The sequence below is a fragment of the Phalaenopsis equestris genome, unplaced genomic scaffold, assembly GCF_001263595.1.
Source record: "Phalaenopsis equestris unplaced genomic scaffold, ASM126359v1 Scaffold000300, whole genome shotgun sequence".
In the NCBI taxonomy this organism is placed as follows: Eukaryota; Viridiplantae; Streptophyta; class Magnoliopsida; order Asparagales; family Orchidaceae; genus Phalaenopsis; species Phalaenopsis equestris.
In genome coordinates this window covers 452,039-475,107 of record NW_018164742.1, presented here as the reverse complement: position 1 = coordinate 475,107, position 23,069 = coordinate 452,039, and the positions used below count along the sequence as shown (strand labels likewise).

Here is a 23,069-nt window from a genome sequence, read left to right as displayed (position 1 = left end):
ATAGCAGTAAGGAAAAAAAGACCTGCTGAACAGAGAGCTAAGTTTTGTTACCATAATTCTTAACCTTCTCTCTCGTATTGGTTGAACCAGCATCAACGAGCATGTTCACCACCTCCCGCATGGTCGGCCGGAGTGACGGCAACGTGGTGGTGCAAAGGACGGCGACCTTCAATACTTTGATCATGTCTTCTTCTGCAAATTTGGAGATTTTAGGATCCAGAATTTCTGAAAGTTTCGAGCTGTTGAGGAGAGAAGAGACCCAGTAGACAATATCTTTTCCTTCCCCATATTGAGGTTCGATCGGGCTACGACCAGTGAGTAGCTCGAGAAGAACGACGCCAAAGCTGTACACATCGCTCTTCTCAGTCACCTTTAAAGAGTATGCCAATTCTGAGAAGTGATTATACAGGATTAGTGAGTACTAGATACATCGAAATTATGGGGTATGTATGTAAATCTTCCTAATATTATTAATACCGAGTCAGATATGACTGATCTGTAGAGGTTGAACAAATGCATGTGTATTTATCAATACTTTGAAAGATCAACATGTGGTTAAGAGAGTGAAAGAATTTGAATAATCGGCAAGAGTGTGAAAATTAGAGCCTTGGAAACTTAATGAGGTGAAAATGCTCTTTTCGTTAGTGATTATTTGATGGGATGCATTTTTAGAAAACATGCATTTTAAAAATACAATTTCACTTAGTGGGACAAAGGTTTGTTGTTGTTATTGTTGTTGTTGTACAATAGCATCAATTCTAAATGAATCATTGTTTCCATTATATTATTTCACTCGGAAAAGAATGATGTGTATCAAATGTGCATATTATCTCTATAATATTTTTATCCTTCTGTGTATTTTTTATGTTTTATGTGATTATTTTAATGTTTCATGCAGTAAACAAGTGATTAAGACAACTTGTGGAGAAAAGGAGATGAAATAGACTCAAAAAGAGTTGAATTGGCGCCTAGGTGTCAAACATTCTTAACTTAATTTACTTCTAAACTGGTCATTTAAAAAGTTAGTATCACATGTGATCTAGGACTTCTAATGTTGACTAGAAGAACAAGTAGGTTAACACATAGTAACCTCGTGGAATAGATAGTGTCACAACGAGATTGTAACCAAAATAGGAGGCTATAATATTCATGAAAAGTTTTGTATGGTTAAGTACCCTTAACTATAATAAGAGTTTCCAACACTTATTATGATCTCGACGAAGGCTAGGTATTTATCTTTAGTTGTCAAGGATAATGCGGGGAATTCATAGGAATAATATTAAGGATTTACAAAATCTACGTCACAAAAATATGATATTTCATCTAATAAAAAATACTCCAAAAATACAGATAAGTTCTAATTATTAGAAATCTATACACTTTTCAAAACAAAATTTAACACTTAAGCTAAACTAGAGGTTTAGTAAACTAAAAATTCAACTAATTAGAAAATTTAACAAGTTTTCGGTGGAATCGATACACAAACTCAGATCGATATATTAATTGAACGACTAGGTTTAATAAGATAGATGTGGTCTAGACCAGCCATATCCATCCGGTCTGGCCAAGCTAGAGAGTCATAATCTCTAAGAGCTACTGAGGACGATGGGCACAACCTCACATAAAAGAGGAAGGGAATTAAAAGGATATTTGGGAGGAAAGTTTGAATGAATCTTGGAGAGTGTTTATTAGAGCTAATTGGACTGGGTTTGTTTGATGTTTTGATTTGCCATAATTTTTCTTCTATTTTTGAGTTCTTAACGACGTGTAGAGTTTGTGGAGAGATTATTTACCTCTCGAATTGTATATCATCAATTGTACTTGTATGTTTGCTTTCATATTAATTAAATTAGCCCTATCTTGTGTTTTCCAGCATATCTATTGCAATTTGCTCACTGAATTTGACTGCAGTTCATATCATCATCCAAGTTTTATGTATCTCAAAAAATTATTCCCAACATCTTTTAATAAAAAAATGTTGGGTTATTTCAATAGAAAACAAGTCATCTATCAAAACACACCAAGTATATTAATACTAGCTATCCACATAAGCCTCTCAACCTTTAACTATATTTGTAGTGACATTTGTGGGATCTCTCGTGTTACAAATATCTCTACGGCTAGGTGGCTCATATCATCGAACTTCTTGGATTTTCATAAATCCTATCAACTTTTTTCTATGATTCGTAGTGACAGTTTGGAGCCATTTCGTGTTACAAATATCTCTGGGCTAGGTATTCCATATTTTTATAAACAATCATACAAGAACTACTTGGACTTTCTTAAACAAATACAAATATAAAAATACATCACAATGTTGAGAAATTTCATCTCCACATACAAACCCAAATTGAATTTCTCAATACAAACAATGAGAAAATGTTTTCATTCAATCCTTGAGGATGGATATCTTCTTCAAAAAGGGATTGTATGCTAAGACTCCTATAGATACAATATTCAATAGAATGGAATCACCGAAAATAAAAATAAACATCTTCTGGAAGTTAATAGATCCGCAATGAACACTAATTACATTCCAAATCATCATTGGGGAGAAGTCGTTCTCTGTTGCATATCTTATTAATCGAATACCATCAAGAATTCTCCAAATAAAACACTTTGCCAAGTCCTCATTAAAACTTCTCCCCCAAACAGACTTATCTTCACTGTTCCACTCAATGGATATTCTACTTCTGTTCATATCCTACCTCATGAATGAAGGAAACATGATAAAAGCCATTGTATGTAACTTTGTAAATAATTCTCCCAACCAAGAAAGATACTAATATTATGATTCTAGGAATAATAAATATTATATTCTATGAATGTGACATTTTTTTAAAAGCAACCCTTATTAGAAAACTCACATTTAAAAGAGTTCCAACACTATTTATGAATATGAGTTTTGTATTCATCTCTCTTTAAACCCCAATTTCAACTAAACCTGCTTGAAGTTTAGTCCCATAATTTTCCTAAAGATTAATCCCCTGAACACGTTAAGAATTCTCAAGATCACTTGCAATAAACTATGAATTTATGGTAGATGTCAGAAAAATTCAACAAATATTGGTGAACCAAGCATTCCTCCATTGCGAAACCACCCATTTGAAGCAAGCCCCAATCATGCCTCACAAAATAACATTAATGCTGACATTGATATCCTGATTGCTCATAAGAAAGGAACACGGGTAATAAATAATAAATCTTTTACAAAATACCCAATCAGTGAATACATTTCTTACAAAAACTTATCTCTTTGGTTCCAAATTTTAACAACTAATCTCACTAATAATCTGACTAATATGGACATCCCCAATAACATTTAGGTGTGGTTAGCCAATTTATAAATACTCTCAATAATTGATAAAAAAATTTCCTCCGATTGTTGCCTATGTGTGTGAGGAAACCTAGTCACTTGGAGAAGTAAAAAAGAAAGCAATTTTAGCTGAAAGGAAGGGGAAAAATTTGCGTACGATGGACGTAGTCAACGCTGAGTATGATTTCTCGGTATACCGAGGGTATAACCTGGTTATATCCATGGTATAACCCATTGTAATATCCATATAATATTTTGTAACTTATTTGTAACCTACTATATATGATAACAGAAGCACGAAACTTATTTGTAGGTTACAAGTAGTTTACACTAGGTTACATAGAGGTTACAAGGGGTTATAACACGAGTATAACCCCTTATACCCTCCCTGTAGCCTCGAAATCCCACGCAGCGCTGCGTATGTCTATCGTACGCAATTTTTTTCCGAAAGGAGGGCCGAAGTAGAATTCATGGTCATAGCTCAAAATTTGCAAAGAGATGTAGCTAAAAAGTTTTTAGATGACCTAAATACCCACATTAAAGAATCAAAATTAGTATTATGTGATAATCAAGCTACGATTAGCATTGCAAAAGCTCCAGCCCAGCATTATAGAACTGAGCACGCTGAAATTAATAGCGATTTTATATAAAAAAAATAATCAAGAGGTCATTCAGATATAATACACTTACAAAATTCTAACTGACAAACTGTTGTGAAAAACGAAGGCAATAAAACGAAAATTAGAATGAGAAAATTGCAAACAAAAAACAAAAAACACAAATTTACATCATTCGACAAATTTTATACGTCCACGGAGTTGTAGATGATTTTATTTCTTGAGGAATTACACCGTCATCGATAGCCTCGACGATTACAAGAAAAAACTCTCCCTCTCTTTCTCTCTCTCTCTCCTCTACCCACTGCAATCAACAACTCCTAATTCCTCTGTCTTCACCGCAAGCCAAAGCATCGAAAACCAAAGGGAGGCCTTCCTTGCTATGTCGCGAAAAAGGAGACGGGTTTTTCTTCTTTTCGCGAAAACAATGAAGAGGCAGAGGTCTGATTGAGAGAGAGAGGCGGCAAGTGAATTAACATATATAAGGAATTATATTAAAAGCAATTTAATCAACTTCCATAGATGCCAAAACTACCAAATCGAAATAGTAGACCGAGCTCCACAATACTCAACAATTTCCCACTTGGAGACTGGGACACTAGCTGCATCACCCATTAGCAACTCAAAGCCCATGTTTTCATGCTAGACGATCAACTGAAGTTGAGCACGATTTCAGTTTCTCAAAAATAACATCCTTAGTTAACATATCATCAGGGTTCTTGTTTCCACAAATTTTCTCAAGTAGTAATTGTCCATCATCTAACAATGATCAAATGAAGTGGTATATGATCTGAATGTACTTAGTCATGAATTGAAATGTTGGATTCCTGGTAAGGAATATGGTGCTCTGACTATCACTGTAGAGAGTGTCCTTTTGATTCTCCTTATTCAATTCCTCCAAAATGCCCTGTAGTCATATCATCTCCTTTGTAGCCTCTGACTGCAACATACTCGGTTACTGTAGTAGACAAAGAAATTGTTTTCTATAAATTTGAGCCCCATGATAGTGCAGTGTCACCAAGAGTATAAAAATAACCTGTAATACTCCTTCTACTATCAATATCTCTGACTAGATCAACATCAACGTAGCTCAGTACCTCTAAACTCTTTCATGAGAAACACAAGTAAGTTTATGAAAATCCTCTTAGGTACCTCAAGATCTACTTCACAACTTCCCAATGTTCCTTTTCCTGGGTCACTAATGTATTTGCTTATAACTCTCACTGCATGGGCAATATCCGGTCTTGTGCAAACCATAACATACATAAGTGAACCAATAGCTGAAGTTTAGGGAACCTTACTCATGTGGTTTCTTTCTCCTCTGAATGGGTGACTGGTTCTTGCTGAGTCTGAAGTGACTACTCAAAGGTGTGTCAACTGGTTTGACCTTGTCTATATTGAACATGTTGTGTAACTTTTTCACATACTTAGTATGTGAGAGTCTCAAAGCACCTTTGATTCCGTCTATGACAATTCTCATGCCAAAGATTTGTTTTGTAATTCTCAAATCCTTCATTGCAAAGTGCTCTGACATCTGCTTCTTCAGATTATTTATCTCATCAATACTGGCTCCTAAAATAAGCATGTCATCCACGTACAACAGTAAAATGATATAAGAATTGTCAAAATGTCTTGTATAACAACAATGATCTGTCTGACATCTGTTGTACTCTGCATTGTGCATGAAATTATCAAATTTCTTGTATAATTGTCTAATGCTTGCTTCAGGTCATACAAGCTCTTCTTTAGCCTGTAAACTGAGTCTTCCTTTCCCTATACCACAAACCCCTCAGATAGGTACATGTAGATTTCTTCTTTAAGATCTCTAAACGTAAAATGATATAAGAATTGTCAAAATGTCTTGTATAACAACAATGATCTGTCTGACATCTGCTGTACTCTGCATTGTGCATGAAATTATCAAATTTCTTGTATAATTGTCTAATGCTTGCTTCAGGTCATACAAGCTCTTCTTTAGCCTGTAAACTGAGTCTTCCTTTCCCTATACCACAAACCCCTCAGGTAGGTACATGTAAATTTCTTCTTTAAGATCTCTATGAAGAAAGACTGTTTCATATCTAATTGTTCAATGAATAGATCTTTGGTAACCAACATGAATAGTATTATTCAGATGGTTGTGAGCTTTACCACATGAGAAAATCTCAGAATAATCAATACTCAGCCTCTACTGAAAGCCTTTTACAACAAGTCTAGCCTTGTACCTTTTACTGTTATCATGTTCAATTTTCACCCGGTATACTCACTTGTTGTGCAATGCCTTCTTCCCAGGTGGAAGTGCTGTGAGCTCCCATGTATGATTTCTAACAAAGAATCAATCTTTTCATTCATGGTCAGTTCCCACTCGCTCGAATTTTCATGTTGCAAGGTTTCTTGAAACATAAATCTGATGTATTTAATGTGTTCAAAATTTGGAAGGTCATGGTTGAGACAGAAACAAACTTGAAACTGAAATGTTTGAGATCTGACAATGGTGGTGAGTATATTGATTGTAGGTTTAAAAAGTATTGTGCAGTTCAGGGTATCATAATAGAGAATATCATTCCTGAGAAATCACAGCAAAATGGAGTTGCAGAATGTATGAATAAGGCCATTAATGAGCGGGTTAAAAACATGAGATTGCACGTTGAACTACCATCAATTTCCTGGGCAGATGCGATCAACACAGCAATTTACCTAATCAACAGAGAGTTATTTGTTCCATAAAAGATGAATTTTCTTTCCAATAATGGAAGATAAAGTTTTTTCTCATAGAGATGGTCCTCTATCTGCATCCTCCAATGATCAAAATTAGTGTCATCAAATTTCTCGATTCCTGATACCTTCACTTCGTCTCCAGCTATCGCTTTCTTTCAGATCCGAACCGTGACTCTGGTACCAAATTATTTGAAAAACGAAGACAATAAAACGAAAATTGGACGAGAAAATCGCAGAACAGAAGCATAACACACAGTTTTACGTGGTTCAGCAAATTGTCTACGTCCACAGAGTTCCAGAGGATTTTATTTCTTGAGGAATTAAACCGCGTCGATCGCCTCGATGATTACAAGAAATAACTCTCTCTCTCTCCTTTACCCGAGAACCAACCAAAAAGACAAACCAAAGAGAAAAGGAAGTCTTCACCACAAGCAACAACTCCCTCTTCCTCTGTCTTCACCGCAAGCCAAAGCACTGAAACCAAAGGGAGGCCTTCCTTGCTGTGTCGCGAAAAACGAGTCAGTTTTTTATTCTTTAGCAAAACAATGAAGAGGAGTGAGGCGGGATTGAGAGAGAGCGGCAACAAGCGAATTAACATATATAAGGAATTATATTAAAAACAATTTAATCAACTTTCATAAATGTCAAAACTGTCAAATCGAAATAGTGGACCGGGCTCCACAATTTCATATCCTAAATTTCATGCTAGAAATACAATTTCAATTTGACGGGGAATGAAAATTTTGCAAGGAAGCCTTGTTCCGTATGATCCACCTCAACAATCCATCATAATTTTCTATTCCTTACAAGATTCTAATTAAATATAGAACTATTAAAGTGTATATTTTAACACCAATAAATATATTCATTTTCAATGGGAAGAAGCGACGAGATAAGATTCATCTTCTTTTCTTCTACTTATTATCTCTCTTTTTTTTTCTTTCCTTTTTTTCTTTTTAGAAAAAAGTTAACTCTCATTGATTATAGAACTAGTAAAATGCATATTGTTTTATATTGGATGAGTACCAGAATACGAATCATATTCTTCTCTTCTGCTTCTTGTTTATTAATTTTCGTAGAGAAGCAAGGTTTTTGATGCATTCAAATCCCTCAAAATTTTACTTTAGATCTAATTTGCTTCATACTGAACGCCAAAAAAGTTGGAATGCTAGGAAAAAAATTACAATACAGCCCTCATGCTGCCGACCAAAAAAGTTCTTAGAACAAATGAAAATTAAATAATCCAGGTTTACTAATACTGGTATCTAATATAATCTAAGAGCAATTTACCGAGAAGCATTGTGACAGCAGTTGGCAACTTATTAGGAGCTAGAGTATTAAGTAAACTTACCAGGAGCCATGTAGCCATGAGTACCAGCAAAACAATTCAAATCTTCATCCTCTATGATCTTTGCTATGCCAAAATCAGCAATTTTGGCTTCATATTCCTCATCAAGCAAGATATTGGTGGATTTTATATCCCTGTGAATGATGGCTGGAGAACAATCATGGTGGAGATACATGATTCCTTTTGCAGCACCAACGGCAATCTTATACCGTTTGTGCCAGTTCAACTCTGGCTGCCCAACCTTGATTTCACGTCGTAGAGCACAATACAAATTCCCATTCTGCATATACTCAAAAACAAGAAAATTTAACCCATCTCTTGATAAGCAGGCATAAAGTTTGAGTATGTTTCTATGTCTGATCTTTCCAAGGATATCTATTTCTGCAATTGAAACTTTTGCACCATCATCCTTCCAAAGTTGTTTAACTGCCACTGTTCCTTTATTCTTGAGATCTAGTTTATAAACCTTGCCAGTACCCCCACTTCCAAGTAAATTAACCTCTTCCAAATTACAGATTTCCTCAACCTCAAGATCTGTTGGATGGAAAGATTCCAGTTTCCACTTCCCATCATTCTCAATGACTTTCTCCAAATTCTTCCTTCTTCTTGATTCTTCCCGCTTAAAGCTCCTATATGTTACAACTACCAATCCGGTCAGAAGTATACACAATAATGATAATATAACGGCTACAAGAAAGGTTTTCTTTCCCAGAACATATCCATGTTTGCCACTAAAGCTGCAAATTCCCAAACCATCTCGCCATTGGCTTTTTAAACTTCCATCAATACAAAGACCTGGATTATCATAGAAAGCCTTATTTCCAGCGATCATTAAAAGACCTGGAGGGACTTCTCCTGACAGCTGGTTCTTAGAAAAGTCAATGGAACTCAGCTTAAGAGCCTGTAAACCTTCTGGAATGAACCCTGTAATAAGGTTTTGTGATAGATTAAGAGAATTTAGAGAAGTTAATGAGGAAAGTGGTTCCGGAATTATACCACCTATTGAGTTCTGAGCAAGATCTATCTCCACCAATTCAGTGCAGTTACTGAGTTCATATGGAATAAGCCCAGTCAGCCCATTTTTTTCCAAATGCAAAGATGTTAAATGTTTGAGTTGTCCAATTTGAGATGGTATGTAGCCAGAAAACAAATTATTGAAAGCATATAACTTCTGTAAATGAGAAAGCTTTCCAATCTCAATAGGAATTTGACCGGAGAATCTATTGTTCTGCACATAGAGCTGAGTCAAACTACTTGAACTACCAATCACTGAAGGAATCAGTCCACTGAAATTGTTATCGGCAAAGTCAATGATGACAGCATTTGGTAGCCCCCATAATCCGTTGGCTATGGTTCCATTGAAACTATTTTTGCTGACCCTGAACCGTATTAATGTTTTACAAGTAGAATATGAATTAGGAAATTCACCAGAGAAATTATTATCTAAAGCCAGTAGGTACTGCAAATTATCGTTTTCACATAAGAACCTTGGGAATGCACCAGAAAAATTATTCTCTGATATGTCAAAACTATTGAGAGGAGAGAACCGACCGAGGTTTTGGGGAAATTCTCCTGAAAAATTATTCAAGTAAACAGAGAAGGCTTTGAGATGCTGTAAGTCTCCAAATCCTTCAGGTATTTCTCCCCAGAGATTATTTTGAAACAAATGGATCACTGTAAGGTTCTTCAGATTGCCCATTTCGGATGGCAGCTTCCCGAATATATTGTTTTGAGAAATGTCAATTTCTTGCAAGTTAGTGAGTTTTGCAATTTCAGGCGAAATCTCCCCAGTTAACTTGTTCTGGTAGAGTTCAATCTTGTAAAGGCTGGGCATATTTACAATTTCCTTAGGAAATTCACCTGTAAGTTTGTTCATGGAGAGATCTAAAGTTTCAAGTGCTCTCAATTCAAAAACCAAAGGAGGTATCTCCCCAGTGAAATTGCATCGTGCCAAGAAAAGATATGTCAAATTCTTTAAACTTCCAATATTCCATGGAATCTTTCCCTCATCAAAGTTATTCAAGGCTAGACCAAGTTGAACCAAATTTGATAGATTCCCAACCCACTCTGGGAATCTTCCAGAGAAGTAATTGGATGACAGATCAAGAATTTGTAAGTCCTTCAAGGGGGAAAGATCTGGCAACTGGCCGGCTAAGCGATTGTATGAAAGGTTCAGAAGTTGAAGACTAGTGCAGAGAACGAGTTCAGAGGGAATGGTGCCGGCAATGGAGTTTGATCCCATATCTAAAGATTTCAGACTCCGGAGACTGAAAACTGATGGAGAGATTTCACCAGAAAGGCTTTTGTTAGCAAGTGAGATTCCAATAACTTCCACTGAATTGGAATCACAAATGACACCAGAAAATGTACAGGGAGACTGGGAAGCTTTCCAGTTTTCCAGATAGTTCAAGGGATCTTCAAAATAACTTTTGAATTGGAGAAGCGCTTGGGTTTCAACAGCTCGGGATTTTGAGATTGGGAAGAAAGAAAACAGCAGCAAAGCAACCAAGAGATGGCAAAATATGCAGAGTTTTTCCATCTCTAAACGTGATAAGATTAAATCCATTGGGGATGAAGTTTCATCAACTTTGACTCTTTCCTAACTCAGATTGATTGACCTGTCAACAGAAAAAGAAAAAGAAAAAAAAAGAATAAGATAATAACATGAAGTAGCCATTATTATAATAGAATTTATTCACTACAAAGAAGCAAAAACAAAATATTGTTGTATAACCAGAGCAAAGTAGCAATTTTAAAAACACAGTGGGCTTAATTCATGTTTGTGGTCAATCAGAAGAATTGGGAGCATAGTAGATACAGCATATTAGTACAGAATACCAACTTCATCAAAATAGAAACTAGAAATAGTAGTTAATATTCAATGCAAGTTATCCTAAAGAAAAAATAGAATGAAAAAAGGAAAGATTTCAGCTAAAAGTTGTAGGAGAATCTTTTAGCCACGTCATCAACCATGCTTATGTGGCTAAATTGGCATGAGAAAATTAATATCGAGAAGTGGTCCACTGAACTTGTAGTTTCTATATGCTCCTACTTTTTAGATAAGTTGTCTTTTTTGCATTAGCATACGCTTGCCCTAGGCTAGATCAGTCTTTGAAAAAAGACTACTCCAGCTTTCTAATTAAGGGTTGATCAGTCATTGAGCCTTTAATTTAAAAGTTAACAAGCCGGGCAAAATTTTACGGGTGGCTTCACCCTCTGAACTAGGCATAAAGCCACACTATCTCGCCTGTCTTTTCACCATTTTGGACAAAGTTGGGCAATGAAAGCCTAAAGACTTTGTACGAGTGCTATAAAACATATGCAAGGAATAATTTAAAGGAATCTAACCCTCTGGACATTAACAAGGCATTCTAAAACCTAAAGGAGCGCTTTCTTCGTCTCTTGGTACAACCTCGGGGGGATAGTGATGGGATAGTTATCGCGGTCCTGGAGAGAGTGAACCGGGTGGAACAAGAGGTTGCTGCACTTTGTGGAGAGCATGCTGCCTTTCGAGGAGAGATGTTGGCTGATCACGGGGAGATGGCACGGCCGTCTCAAGAGTTGTCGGTCTTTAGAAAGGGTTTTGTTGCTCAGCCGAGAGATAGACAGGGTGATCTCTTTAAGCTTGGGGGGGTGAATTTATGTATGTGTGAGTGCATCACCGAGGATTTGTTTCGGACAAAGCCACAAACGACTGCCTAGTTAGGTTTTTTCTTTCTTAGTTGTATCTGAGGATTTAGTATTATGTTCTCCTCTTTTGTAAGTAAATAATATATAATTTTCTAATTCTGGTAATGATTGTTTTTCCTTGAGTACTGTGTCGTTCTTGCATATCAGTCTTGTCGGCAGTGTTTCATTTTTTCACGCTAATCTGCATAAATGTGTGTGTGTGTGTGTGTGTTTGGTTGGGTTTTTTTTTTAGGGAGGGGTACCTCTTCTTACCTCTCCTCTCACGTGCGTTGTTACAGATCGTTTGACGCAGAAGTTCTCCCAGGAATCGTTTGGGTCGATTCCGGCTTCAGAAGTCTCGATCCTTTCCGCAATGGATGTGAGGGAGATTCAAAGCCTCTACGTTTCTGACCCTTCCTTCCAACTTTGGCCGACAACCAACCATGAGCGGGCGACGTGTAATTTTCTCCTAATTTGGTTTTCTATAAAGAGCAATTTAAATGGGTCTTCACTTGCCATTTTGTAAGGAATTACGATTGATTTTCAGACGATATGGGGTTGTTCCTGCCCAAGTTCTTTCCAACTCCGTGGTAGCTTTCATAATGACATTTGTTCTCTTTTGTCGAAGGATGAAGATCCTTGGTCGATCGAACTGTTCAACCATTTCTTCTCCTTCAGAATCGGCAGGGACGGCTATCTTCAATTTGTCGCCGGTCCCAAGATCCATCTAGTAGGGCTTGAGAATAAGATAAAAGAATGGAAAGCAAAGATCCTGATGGGGTTCCTATGCGAGTGGTTCTGGGATCAGCACTGCTTCGGTGGAATGCGAGATAAAGAAAGTGAAGACACTTTCTGGTAATCTCAGAGATCACAAGGTGCTGATCGAGGATCAGCTCCCCTCGTTGTTTCAATATCTCGATCCGAACGTGATAGAGCGTATCATTCGGTTCAATCGTAGCGAGAGTATGATTGAAAGGTTGTGGGTATCATCCGATGCTCGGAAAGTGGCAAGAGAGAAGATTGCCAAGATGAGGACGGCTTCGAAGAAACAGTGGGGAAAAAGTGATCATTCCTTACTTGGGAGAGGTGAGGGTCGGCCTGCCCCCATTGTTTCGACCAAAGAAAGTGCTGAAGGTAAAAAGATTTTCTTCGTTTTAGTTGATTGTACGTATGAGTATGTGTTTATATTGTTTTGTTGTGTTAATTGAAGGGAGCGGCAAGGATATCTTCGAGTCGCGGTGCATCAGATTTCGGAGATTCTCTGGCGGCCCGTCCCTTGATTGGTAAGGTTTTCGCTGGGACTCCCCATGGAACTTCGTTCGTAGGTTTGTACGATCAAGCGGAGGCAAGTCGCTCTTCTCATCCAATCTCAATAGGAACCGAGCTGGAGAAGAAACAGGAGATTTTGAGAGAGTGGGAGGTGACGTTCATCGGAGGAAAGGAAAAGCTCTTGTTTCATAAGCTGAGATGCCTTCTCCTTCGAAAGGAGGGATTCCATTAGAGTGGTTGTTCTCTCATGACCGAGAGGTTGGAGTTTGGACGAGCAGTCCTTACACTCTTCTTGATAGGGAGACTGAGTGTTACCCTTTTACCACTTTGAATGGAGACTACCCGTCGACCTTGATGGAGACGTTTTGGTCTCTCAGCTTCGAAAAGCACCTGAGGATGATAGGCAAGTGAGATATGTATCAGACGATCGATCACTATAATGTTCTTGCATGAGGCTTCGTATTTTCTGGGGATTCTTTTGGATTAGGCTGAAGAGAAAATTGAGAGAGATGCCTTACATATAGAAAAATTGAGGCGAAGAGCCACCATGACCGACGAAAGGTTGAACCTGTATGTGGAGCAGAGGGAGTTGGAGGCTCGGGAACATGGGACCCTTCTTAAGGTGCACAAGGAGTTGAAAAAGAAGGTCAATTCTATGATTACTCGGGAGGAGCATGTTGAGGGCCTCTCCAGTCAAATTGTGGTTGACACATCTCTTGCTGTGGAGAGGTTTGTGAAACATGGATTGGTCAATCCCAAGTAGCAGGACATGGAGGAGTTCGGCACGTTGCTTTCAAATTTAGAGGGTGAAGAACATAAATCATCGAATGAGAAATCAGGTAGCCTCGGGTGAGCTGAAGAAAATGAGGAAGAGGGTGTTGAGGAATCTTTGAATGTACAGAGCTGGCGGGCGATCCCTTTTTAGCTTCACTTTTTTTTATGTTTACACGAACCTGTATGAAAATTTTATAATTCAGTTTATGTGAACATAGTTTATAGTATAAGAGATTTTTTGAAACTGGAGGGTTTATTACTTTGAGTTTTCTTTCTTGTATTCAACGATTGTTCTAGTTCATGAACAATTTTCTTCTCATTGTGATTTGTTGGCAAACGTAAGGGTATGCATTCATGCGCATCTCTCGCAGAGTTAATCGCTGTCAGGTGTAAACGTTATAGTTCGGACGCAAGACGATCGTTTATGCACCCTCACAGAGCCTATCGTTGACGGATGTCAATATGTCCCATAGGTCTCTGACAATTGTTAGACACCCCTCGCGAAACTTGTCGTTGTCGGGTGTTGACCTTATAATTCGAGAGCAGGACGATAGTTCACGCAACCTTGCGGAGCTTGCGATGTCAGATGCCAATGTGCCCCATAGGTCTCTGACAATCGTTAGACACCCCTCGCGAAGCTTCTGCTGGGTGTTAACATTAAAATTCGAGTGCAGAACGATCATTTGCACACCCCTTGTGAAGCTTGTCACTTTCAGGTTACGATATGTCCCATAGGCCACGTGCGATCGTTAAACACCCCTCACAGAGCTTGTCACTTTCGGGTGTCAATCCATCTCATAGGACTCTGACAATCGTTAGACACCCCTCGCGAAGTTTGTTGCTATTGGGTGTTAACATTATGATTCAGGAGCAGGACAATCCCTCGCGGACCTTGTCACTGTCAGGTGTTCATACATCTCATAGACTTCTGATAATCGTTAAACACCTCTCGTGCAGCTTGTCACTGCTAGGTGTTAACATTATGATTCGGTTGCAGGACGATCAATTGCACACCCCTCGTGGAGTTTGACGTTGTCTGGTACCGATAAGTCCCATAGGCCACGAGCGATCGTTTGATGCCCCTCGCGGGGCTTGTCACTGTTGGGTGTTAACGTTACATTTTGGGAGTAGGACGATCGTTCGTACACCCCTCGCAAAGCTGGTAGCTGACAGGTGTTGATACGTCCTATAGGTCGCTAGCGATCGTTTCGCTGAATAATCAGTTTTAATCTCCAACAGTGCTAGTTTTCCACAAGTGGTGGTGTTTGATCCCCAAGCTCAACTGTATTGGTTCTCCGAGCGCGACAGTGATGGGTCCCCAAGTGCGACAATGTCGCGTCCCCGAGTGTAATAGTGTCGATTCCCTGAGGCATAAGAGAAAACAAACGAAGAAAGCATTGTCAGAGAGATGTCGAATATGTAAATCCCAAAATTCTAAGTGCCATGCATGTAAATAGACTCCATTATTTTGAAAGAAAAGTAAGGGTATACAAAACAACCATTCTGCCTTCTATAAGTATGGATAATTTTAAGGAAAAAGCTTTTTCAGATTGTCGTTGCTCCAAGTTGGAGGGAAATCGTTTCCTGCGAACGCCTTCAATTTGTATGCTCTAGGCTCGATTCTTTGATAGATCCTCTCCCCTGGCGGCGGGGTCAGCTTTTTTCAGTACTAGGTCTCCTGGAGCAATCATTTTCCCGCGAACGTGTTTGTTGAAATATTTGGTTGTCCTTCGCTTGACTCCTTCTAGCCGAAGGAATGCGTTTGCTCGATTCTCCTCGGCAAGGTATAAGGCTAGCTTAACTCCGTCGTTCGCCTCACACCATTCTTCAAGGTTTTTCTCGTAGAAAATCGAGGCACAGGATACCCTCTGGTTGTAATTGTTGTATTTGATCGGTAGCATCGCCTCCATTCTATGGGATAACATAAAAGGAGTTTGCCCGGTGGATTATGATGACGTCATTTGAATCGCCCAGAGCACTGAAGGGAATAGGTCTCCTCATTTTTCTTTCACTCATTCTACCTTTTTCTTTATTAAATTTAGAATAATTTTGTTTGCAATCTTCACTTGTCTGTTAGTTCAATGGCGGTGTACAAAGCCAAATTTGAGATTGATCCCTTGGCTCTTACAGAAATCCTGAACTTCCTTGTCAGCTAATTGGGTCCCATTGTCTGTGACGGCGAAGAGGAGTAATCCATGTCGGCAAATCAGGTCGCGGTCGAGATGAAGTTCCAAACTACTTCCGTCGTTCTGTGTGCCAACAATTTCACTTCTACCCATTTGGAGAAATAATTGACGACTACTAGAAAGAACTTTCGTTGTCCTCTTGCCGGGGCAAAGGGCCAAAGAATTCCGAGTCCCCACATGGCGAACAACCAGAGGTTAACGATCGAGTGAAGTTTTTGAGTCGACTGGTGGCGTAGTGGTCCGTATTTCTGACATTGCAGGCATCTCCGAGAATATTCTTCGACATCCTTCAGCAAGCTCGACCATAAATAATCTTGTTGCTGGATCCGGTTAGCTAGCGTCTTTCCTCCGGAATGGCTTCCGCACTCACCACTATGCTTCCCAGAGTACATCATCAATTTCATCTTCTCCAATACACTTTAGATACAAAGACGTTGTTGATTTCCTGAAGAGTTTCCCTTCAACTAGTAGGTATTGGGCAGTTCTACATTTGAATTTTCTTGGGTTAGTGACTACTTCGCCAATCTTCCCTGTGCTTTGGTAGTGGTTGTATGGATTCATCCAACCTTTCTTGTTCTCTTGACGTATCTCCATTGTTAGTGGTTTTTCAATTTATGACCGAACAAATCTTTAAGGTTGTCTCTCTCCTCGATAAAGGCTTCGGGATAAAAGATAGGCAACCTAGTTTTCCTCTCTTCGGACATGCTCAATTTTGAAGCTGGCAAACCAGTTGATCTCTGTCTTTGCCTTCACTAGCTATCTTGCCATGGTCTTGTCCCGGGTTTCAAATTCTCCTTTGATCTGGTTCACTATCAGTTGCAAATTAGCCTAACTTGTATGTAGAGGACTCCCATTTCAGAAGCAAAGTTGGAGGCTTCATTAGTGAGCAGGGTCCAAACCGACTCGTCGATCGCCAGGTCTTTGTTCACACCGCTCGGTTCGGAGAAGTCTGCAACGGCTTGTGCTTTTATTATCGTCTGGATGGTGTAGGAGATGTTGAACGTACTGAGTTCCATGACCCATTTGAGTAGTGTATCGAAGTGTTCCGGCTTGATGAAAACAGACTTTAATGGGTGATCGGTGATGACTTGTACTGAATGTACCTGGAAATACGGTCAGAGTCTCCGTGCTAAAATGAACAAGGTGAAGATCAGTTTACCAATTATAGGATATCGAAGTTCGGCACCTTTAAGGACCCGACTGGTATAGTACACTGAATGCTTTTCAAGTTATTCTCTAACCAAAACCTAACCGACGGCTTCGAGGCCGACCCTAAGGTAAAGGTAAATTTTTTCCTTTGGATTTAGGCTTTGGGGGAGAGGATGAGAGGAGAGGAACTGCTTGAGGTTCCTGAAGGCTGCTTCGCATTCGTGTGTCCATTTGAAGCATTTGGCTTTCCCGAATACTTTCAATAATGGGGTGCATTTATCACCTAATTTGGAGATGAACCTACTCAAACCTGCGATTCGGTCGACCAGCTTTTGGATTTCTTTGGTGTTTCTAAGATGGACATGTTCAGGAGTGCCTGTATCTTTTCCGGGTTAGCTTTTATGCCTTTGGGGTTTAGCAAGTATCCTAGAAATTTGTCCGTCATGGCTCCAAAGATACATTTCAATGGATTCAATTTCATGTTAAATTTTTTAAATATTAGAAAAGTTTCTTTTAGATCTTCAATGTGTTGCTTGGTCGATCGACTCTTAACTAACACATCATTGACATAGATCTCAATGTTTTTTTCTTTTAAATTAGCAAAGATTACATTCATTAGAAGTTGGTAAGTCGCCCCTGCATTTTTAAGCCCAATGAACATTATATTGCAACAATAGACTCCTTCACAAGTAATAAAAGAAATATTTTCCGCATAATTTGGTAATATTCAAAGAACACGTTGAGGATGCTTAGGACTGAATGACCGACCACTAAATCTACCAGTGCATCGATCCTTGGCAACGGATATGCTTCCTTTGGGCAAGCTAAGTTCAGGTTGGTGAAGTACGCACACATCCTCCATTTTTCATTAGTTTTCTGCACCATCACTATATTGGAGACCCAGGTGGGGTACTGCACTTCTCCAATGTATCCGACCTCCTTTAGCTTTCGTACCTCCTCTCGGATAAGTCATGCTAATGTCATGGTCGAGCTCCTTATCTTCTACTTCATGGGCTGAGCCGATGGATCGACATTCAGTTTGTGACAGGCAGCTAGCGTGTCGTCCATACAAAGACCACTCAATTTTCTTGGACCGAACCAACAGCTCCTTATGTCTTGCATCAAATATGTCACTTATCAGAAAACATTTACCTAGCTCCCGTTTAACTACTAAGACTTCATGGGTGGTCTCGTTGGTTTCGAGGCCACCTTCCCTTATGTTCTAGATGTCCAGGGGATTGTGCTTCTATGGTCCGCAAGTAGTAGACTCGGGACTGTTCTAGATTAACCCTGACTGTGATAGTTACTCAATCTCTAAGGAATTTGACGACGCATGATGAGTGAAGACCACCGCCCTGAAATCGTTCCTAAGTGGTCGACCGAATATAGCGTTGTATGTCTGGGGAGAATCCACCACGAGGAAATCCTCCATTAGTTTGAACTGCTTTTCATTTTCCCCTCAACTTATCGGGAGCCTGACTACCCCTATCGCTTCCTTTCACCCGAAAATTCATAGAGTGGTTCCGATGATGAAGTCATCCGATTGATAGTGAGACTCAGCCTGTCGAATACATGTTTGAACAAAACATTAACGGAGCTCCTGGTATCGACAAGAATGCTCGCAACTTGATATTTATTGATTATCTCCGCTATCACAATAGCATCATTATATGCATTTCCCTTCGGAGGCAGATCCTCATCAATAAAACAGATAGGCAGGTGGCTGTTCGATTTCGGTGCAAAGATCGCGGCACAAAGTTCCCCTACTTGTTGCCTCTTTCAATTTATCTTCCTGGGCAGTTCGCTTCCTCCAAAGATTGCGGGCACATATCCCGCAATGTGAATAACGTTGGCGCAGACAGGTCTGTTGGTCACTCCTCCAAAGGAGGCTTTGCCTTGCCTCTGGTTCGCAGCTCCAGGAGCGACAAAGTCTTTCAGCTTCCCCTCATTTCTCAGTTCTTCAAACAAGCTCAACATGTGTATGTATTCCATTGTGTTGTGCCCGTGTTCTCTGTGGTATTTGCTATACTTCCTGCTGCCTCGAAGAAAAGTATCAGCTCTCATCGGGGTTGCCTTTCTGAAGTACTCCTTATCCAAAATTGCGTCCGCTATTTCTGTCATGGACACCCTTAGTGGCGTTTCTCGAGGGACCCCATGATTGCCTCGGTATTCATGGTACTGGGACGATCAGTGGTGTGGGGCCTTCACTTACCTCCTTTGATCCTCATGATGATGGATGAGATTGTTACCATGGTGGTTCTTATAGCGTGAGTGGATGGTCGGTCTTGTGCATTTCTGGGTTTCTTTTTGTTGTCTTGTGGCGGTTGTTTTTGGTGTCTTTATTTGTCGGGTTCTGGGGCATTCTAATAGATGACGATATACTTGTTGGCCATCTCTAGCAGCTTAGCCAGGCTCTATGGCTTTGTGAGTTAAAGGTCGAAGGAAAATCTTTTTGGCCCCCCTCCCTGTGTTAGTGCAGCTTGGGCCTTGTCGGGCTTCAAATCCTTGATATCCAGCGTTCCGCTCTGAAAAAGTGCGATAAACAACCGCAAGCACTGGTCGGTTCCCTGCTTTAGTTACCATAGGCATCGGGCGTTCCTATTAGGCTTCAGGGCACTGCCAAAATTGCGATAGAAAAAATCTCATGAACCCCGCAAAACAGGTGATTACCCCCACGGGCAAATCGTCGAACCACCTTAATGCGGTTGATCTCAACGCTATGAAGAATAATTTACACTTGAGGGCATTAGAAACTTTCAACAAGCATATGAACGATTTGAACAATGCGAGATGGTTGTTGGGATTCGATCATCCTTTATATGATTCTAAGATGGGCAACTTGAACTTCTCCAGGAGTTCAACTCCCGAGACCCATGGAGAGAAAACATTCTCCAGCTATCTCTATACCTCTATACGTACTGGTGGGTTCCTCTCCTCCACAGAGGCGGATCCAACGCTGTCTTGGTATAACCCGTCGTTAGGCTTCTCCTGTAGGCGAATCGTTCTTTTCCCGTTCTTTGCTGGTGGTTCCTCTTGAGGGGGATTGAGTGTCTCTTGTCGGGTCGACCTACTTCTAGAAATTGGGCCACCGCTAGGGCAGCGACTGCCCCGAGCACTTCCACGAACTGTCCTGACATTTGTTTGGTGATCTGAGTCATTAAGTTTTGCAGACCTTGCTAGACGAATTCTTCAATGAATTCCCTGGTGCATGCTGCTATTGCCACGTTTCTCTGACTGGATTCTCCCTATTATTGTTGTTGAGCTCTTCTTGTTGATGTCATGTTTTCATACTCACCGCATCTTTAGGAATGTTGAATCTCAAAACTTCCGAACAACACACCCAAAGTATAGAGCATTAGGGATAAGAGAGCACCGTAAGGAGTAGTAAAGAGAGTGTAACATTTATTCATATCATAGATTCTCTATTTATAGATATAAGTCCCAACATTACAAAAGCACATATTAGCCTCAACATTGATTTTTCAGAAGAACTTTTAGTAATTACAAAGTTATTCGCATATAATAAGATTGGGCGAGGAGGGGTGATTCGATCGATAAGAGTCGTCGATCATTCAGTAAGCCTCAAATCGATCGATATTTAATACAAAAAAATGCTTAGTGTCGATCGTTCTGAGGGTTAATCACCGTCTTGCGAGAAATCTCTTGCGTCGTTCCATCGATCGCCCGAACAAGACGTCTCTCTAGCCATCGTCTAGCACCAAAACGGTCAACAGCTACGTTCGATGCATTTCTTCCTCTTGAGTCGTTCATGTGTCTTTAAATTCATGCTGACATATTTTATATGTACACTAATAATTATAATATTAAACTAACATGATTAATAAAACTAGCACTTAATTTATTAAAAGTATGATGAAATATTACAATTAATTATGCATTAATGCACTAATATTTTATTATTTTTTTTGTTATAGGAAAGATGAGCATTCAAACCTAACAGCTGAGAACAGCTCGTCATCACGCAATACGAAACAGCACAGTTGTGGACAAAACGTAAAATATCCTTTCAAATCTGATGGATGGGTGATGGGTTTGGTTATTTGCAATAATTCTTTCGAATCCTTACTGTAGGAAATACTGTACGCAATGCTATTGTAGGTAAGGCACTATAATTGTCTGTAACAGTGAAAAATCCGACACGGAATAATCATGCCTAATTTTCACGTGGCCGAAATAAAATAACTGCACTCATAACACTCCACTTTAACTTATTTCCAAAACTAACACTCTTATACAACCATTTTTTTAATTCTAATGCATATATAAGAAATCAAAAGAAAATCCAACCATATTTTCACTTTTGTCATATTTCAACATATTTGATCATTGCTATGTAATAGATAAGATTTAAACGTTAGGTATGTATTTTCTGTAATAAAAATATAGATTAAAATTGTTCCAAAGTAACAAAACAAGCCCCTGTAAGTATTCATATACGGTGAGAAGGAGAACCAACAAATGATTTTCAGGCCACCAACAACATCAACAAGAAATGAAGCAATTAGCAAAAAAAAAAACAAAAAAAAAAACAGAAAGATAAATTAAACGATCACTTGATGCGTAAAAATCCTACAGCATTCCCTCTCTTCTTCTCTATTCCGATTGAAAAAAAGAAACCTTCGATCGAAAGATTTCTTACCGGAATAGAAATATCTGATTCGGCTCAGCCCTCTCTCTGACCTCGAAGGCTAAGACCTAACTAATCTTGCTTCTTGTTCTTGCGTTTTCTCCTTCTTTTGATCGCTTCGCGCTTCCAAAAGCTTCTCAGGTTTCATTTCCATCACCAGAGACTGACGAAGACCTCGCAATCCGCACCTTATAGAGGAGAGCAGTGGAGAGCTGGTACAGAGAAGTTTGAGAGCATTGAGCATTTCGGGGGCCGAGTATATTTAAATCCTTTAACTTTTAGCGAGGGACGATATTGCCCTCCGTGCGAGCAATTAACCTAGGCGGTTATCTAACCGTCAGCGTTACTGCGCTGAATGGAGGGTTGGAACGGTAAAAATTATATAAGAGATTTTTAAGTAAAGATTATTCGAGGTATAACAAGTTATATTTCTTTATTTATTTTATATAGGGTGTAATAACTATAAAATTATAAATATTTACATAGTTTGATTTGATTTATTTATAATTAAATTGAAATAAAATTCATCAATTAAAAATGAATCTTAATATATATTAGCAAAAATAGAAAAAAGGTGGACAACTTCATATAGGCATGAGACATGATTCTAATCATCTTGCTCATATGTCAACTAAGGCTAAATGATGATGCTTTGGTTTGGCAATTTCGGAGAGGAGAAATGCCATTGAATTCAACTCTATCACTATTTAATCGCATACAATTCACAAGATGTGATGCTTCATGCTTCAAGTTCCATCTTAATTGATCCTCCGGTCTTGCTTTCCTCTCTTACTTCGTGTAATCTTTCAAATTTTAAACCCAAATCGCTAGAGCTTTGAAGTGGAAGTAGATTTTGGCTAATTGTTAATGAAATTTTAATTTTTGATGGAAATAAATTTTAGTTAAACTAAATGTAATCCAGATAAATCTTTTTATATATTTTTACAACATATACAAATTGAGCTTCACCGTCACCGCCACAAATTCACAACAACAAAAAAAAAACATATGAGGACTGGAGCAGAGCCCTAGCAATTCTTTAAAACTTTTTAGGGTATTTTTCGTTTTTTTTTTCATGATTTTTCTCTTTTTCTTCGAAAAATTTTTGACTCTATCTTTATTTCTTTCTATTTTTATCTCTTTACTAGCTTTCTATGGCGGTTTTTGGAAGCCCCTAGGGTTTCTTCATTTTCTTTCGGTTTCTTCATGATTTTTTTCTTTTCTCTTGGAAAACTTTTCGGATTTCTTTATATTTTTTCTTATTATGAATTCATTTCAAAATTTAGGGGCTCTGTCCTAATTTTTTTCTAATTTATGGCATCTTCTTTTCCTCCAATCCAATCCTCTGCTCCTGAACAACCATTAAGTTTGAAAGGCT

General features: G+C 38.9%; 1 protein-coding gene across 2 annotated transcripts in view; it reads right to left on the bottom strand.

Moving 5' to 3' along the window:
- Positions 1–21,913, bottom strand: part of LOC110025458 (receptor-like protein kinase HSL1) — a 22,118-nt gene extending 205 nt beyond the window's left edge. Inside the window, exons 1-4 of one of the 2 annotated variants that reach the window (XM_020725950.1) lie at positions 21,704–21,913; positions 8,993–10,614; positions 8,000–8,920; positions 12–390 (exon numbers count right to left, since the gene is read on the bottom strand). In XM_020725950.1, the coding sequence (XP_020581609.1) occupies positions 38–390; positions 8,000–8,920; positions 8,993–10,562 (2,844 nt within the window). In that variant the 5' untranslated portion in view covers positions 10,563–10,614; positions 21,704–21,913 and the 3' untranslated portion in view covers positions 12–37. Of the gene's footprint in view, positions 1–11; positions 391–7,999; positions 10,615–21,703 lie in introns of both variants that reach the window. The other variant, XM_020725948.1, reaches the window with a different exon arrangement.
- Between the last annotated feature and the right edge of the window lie 1,156 nt (positions 21,914–23,069).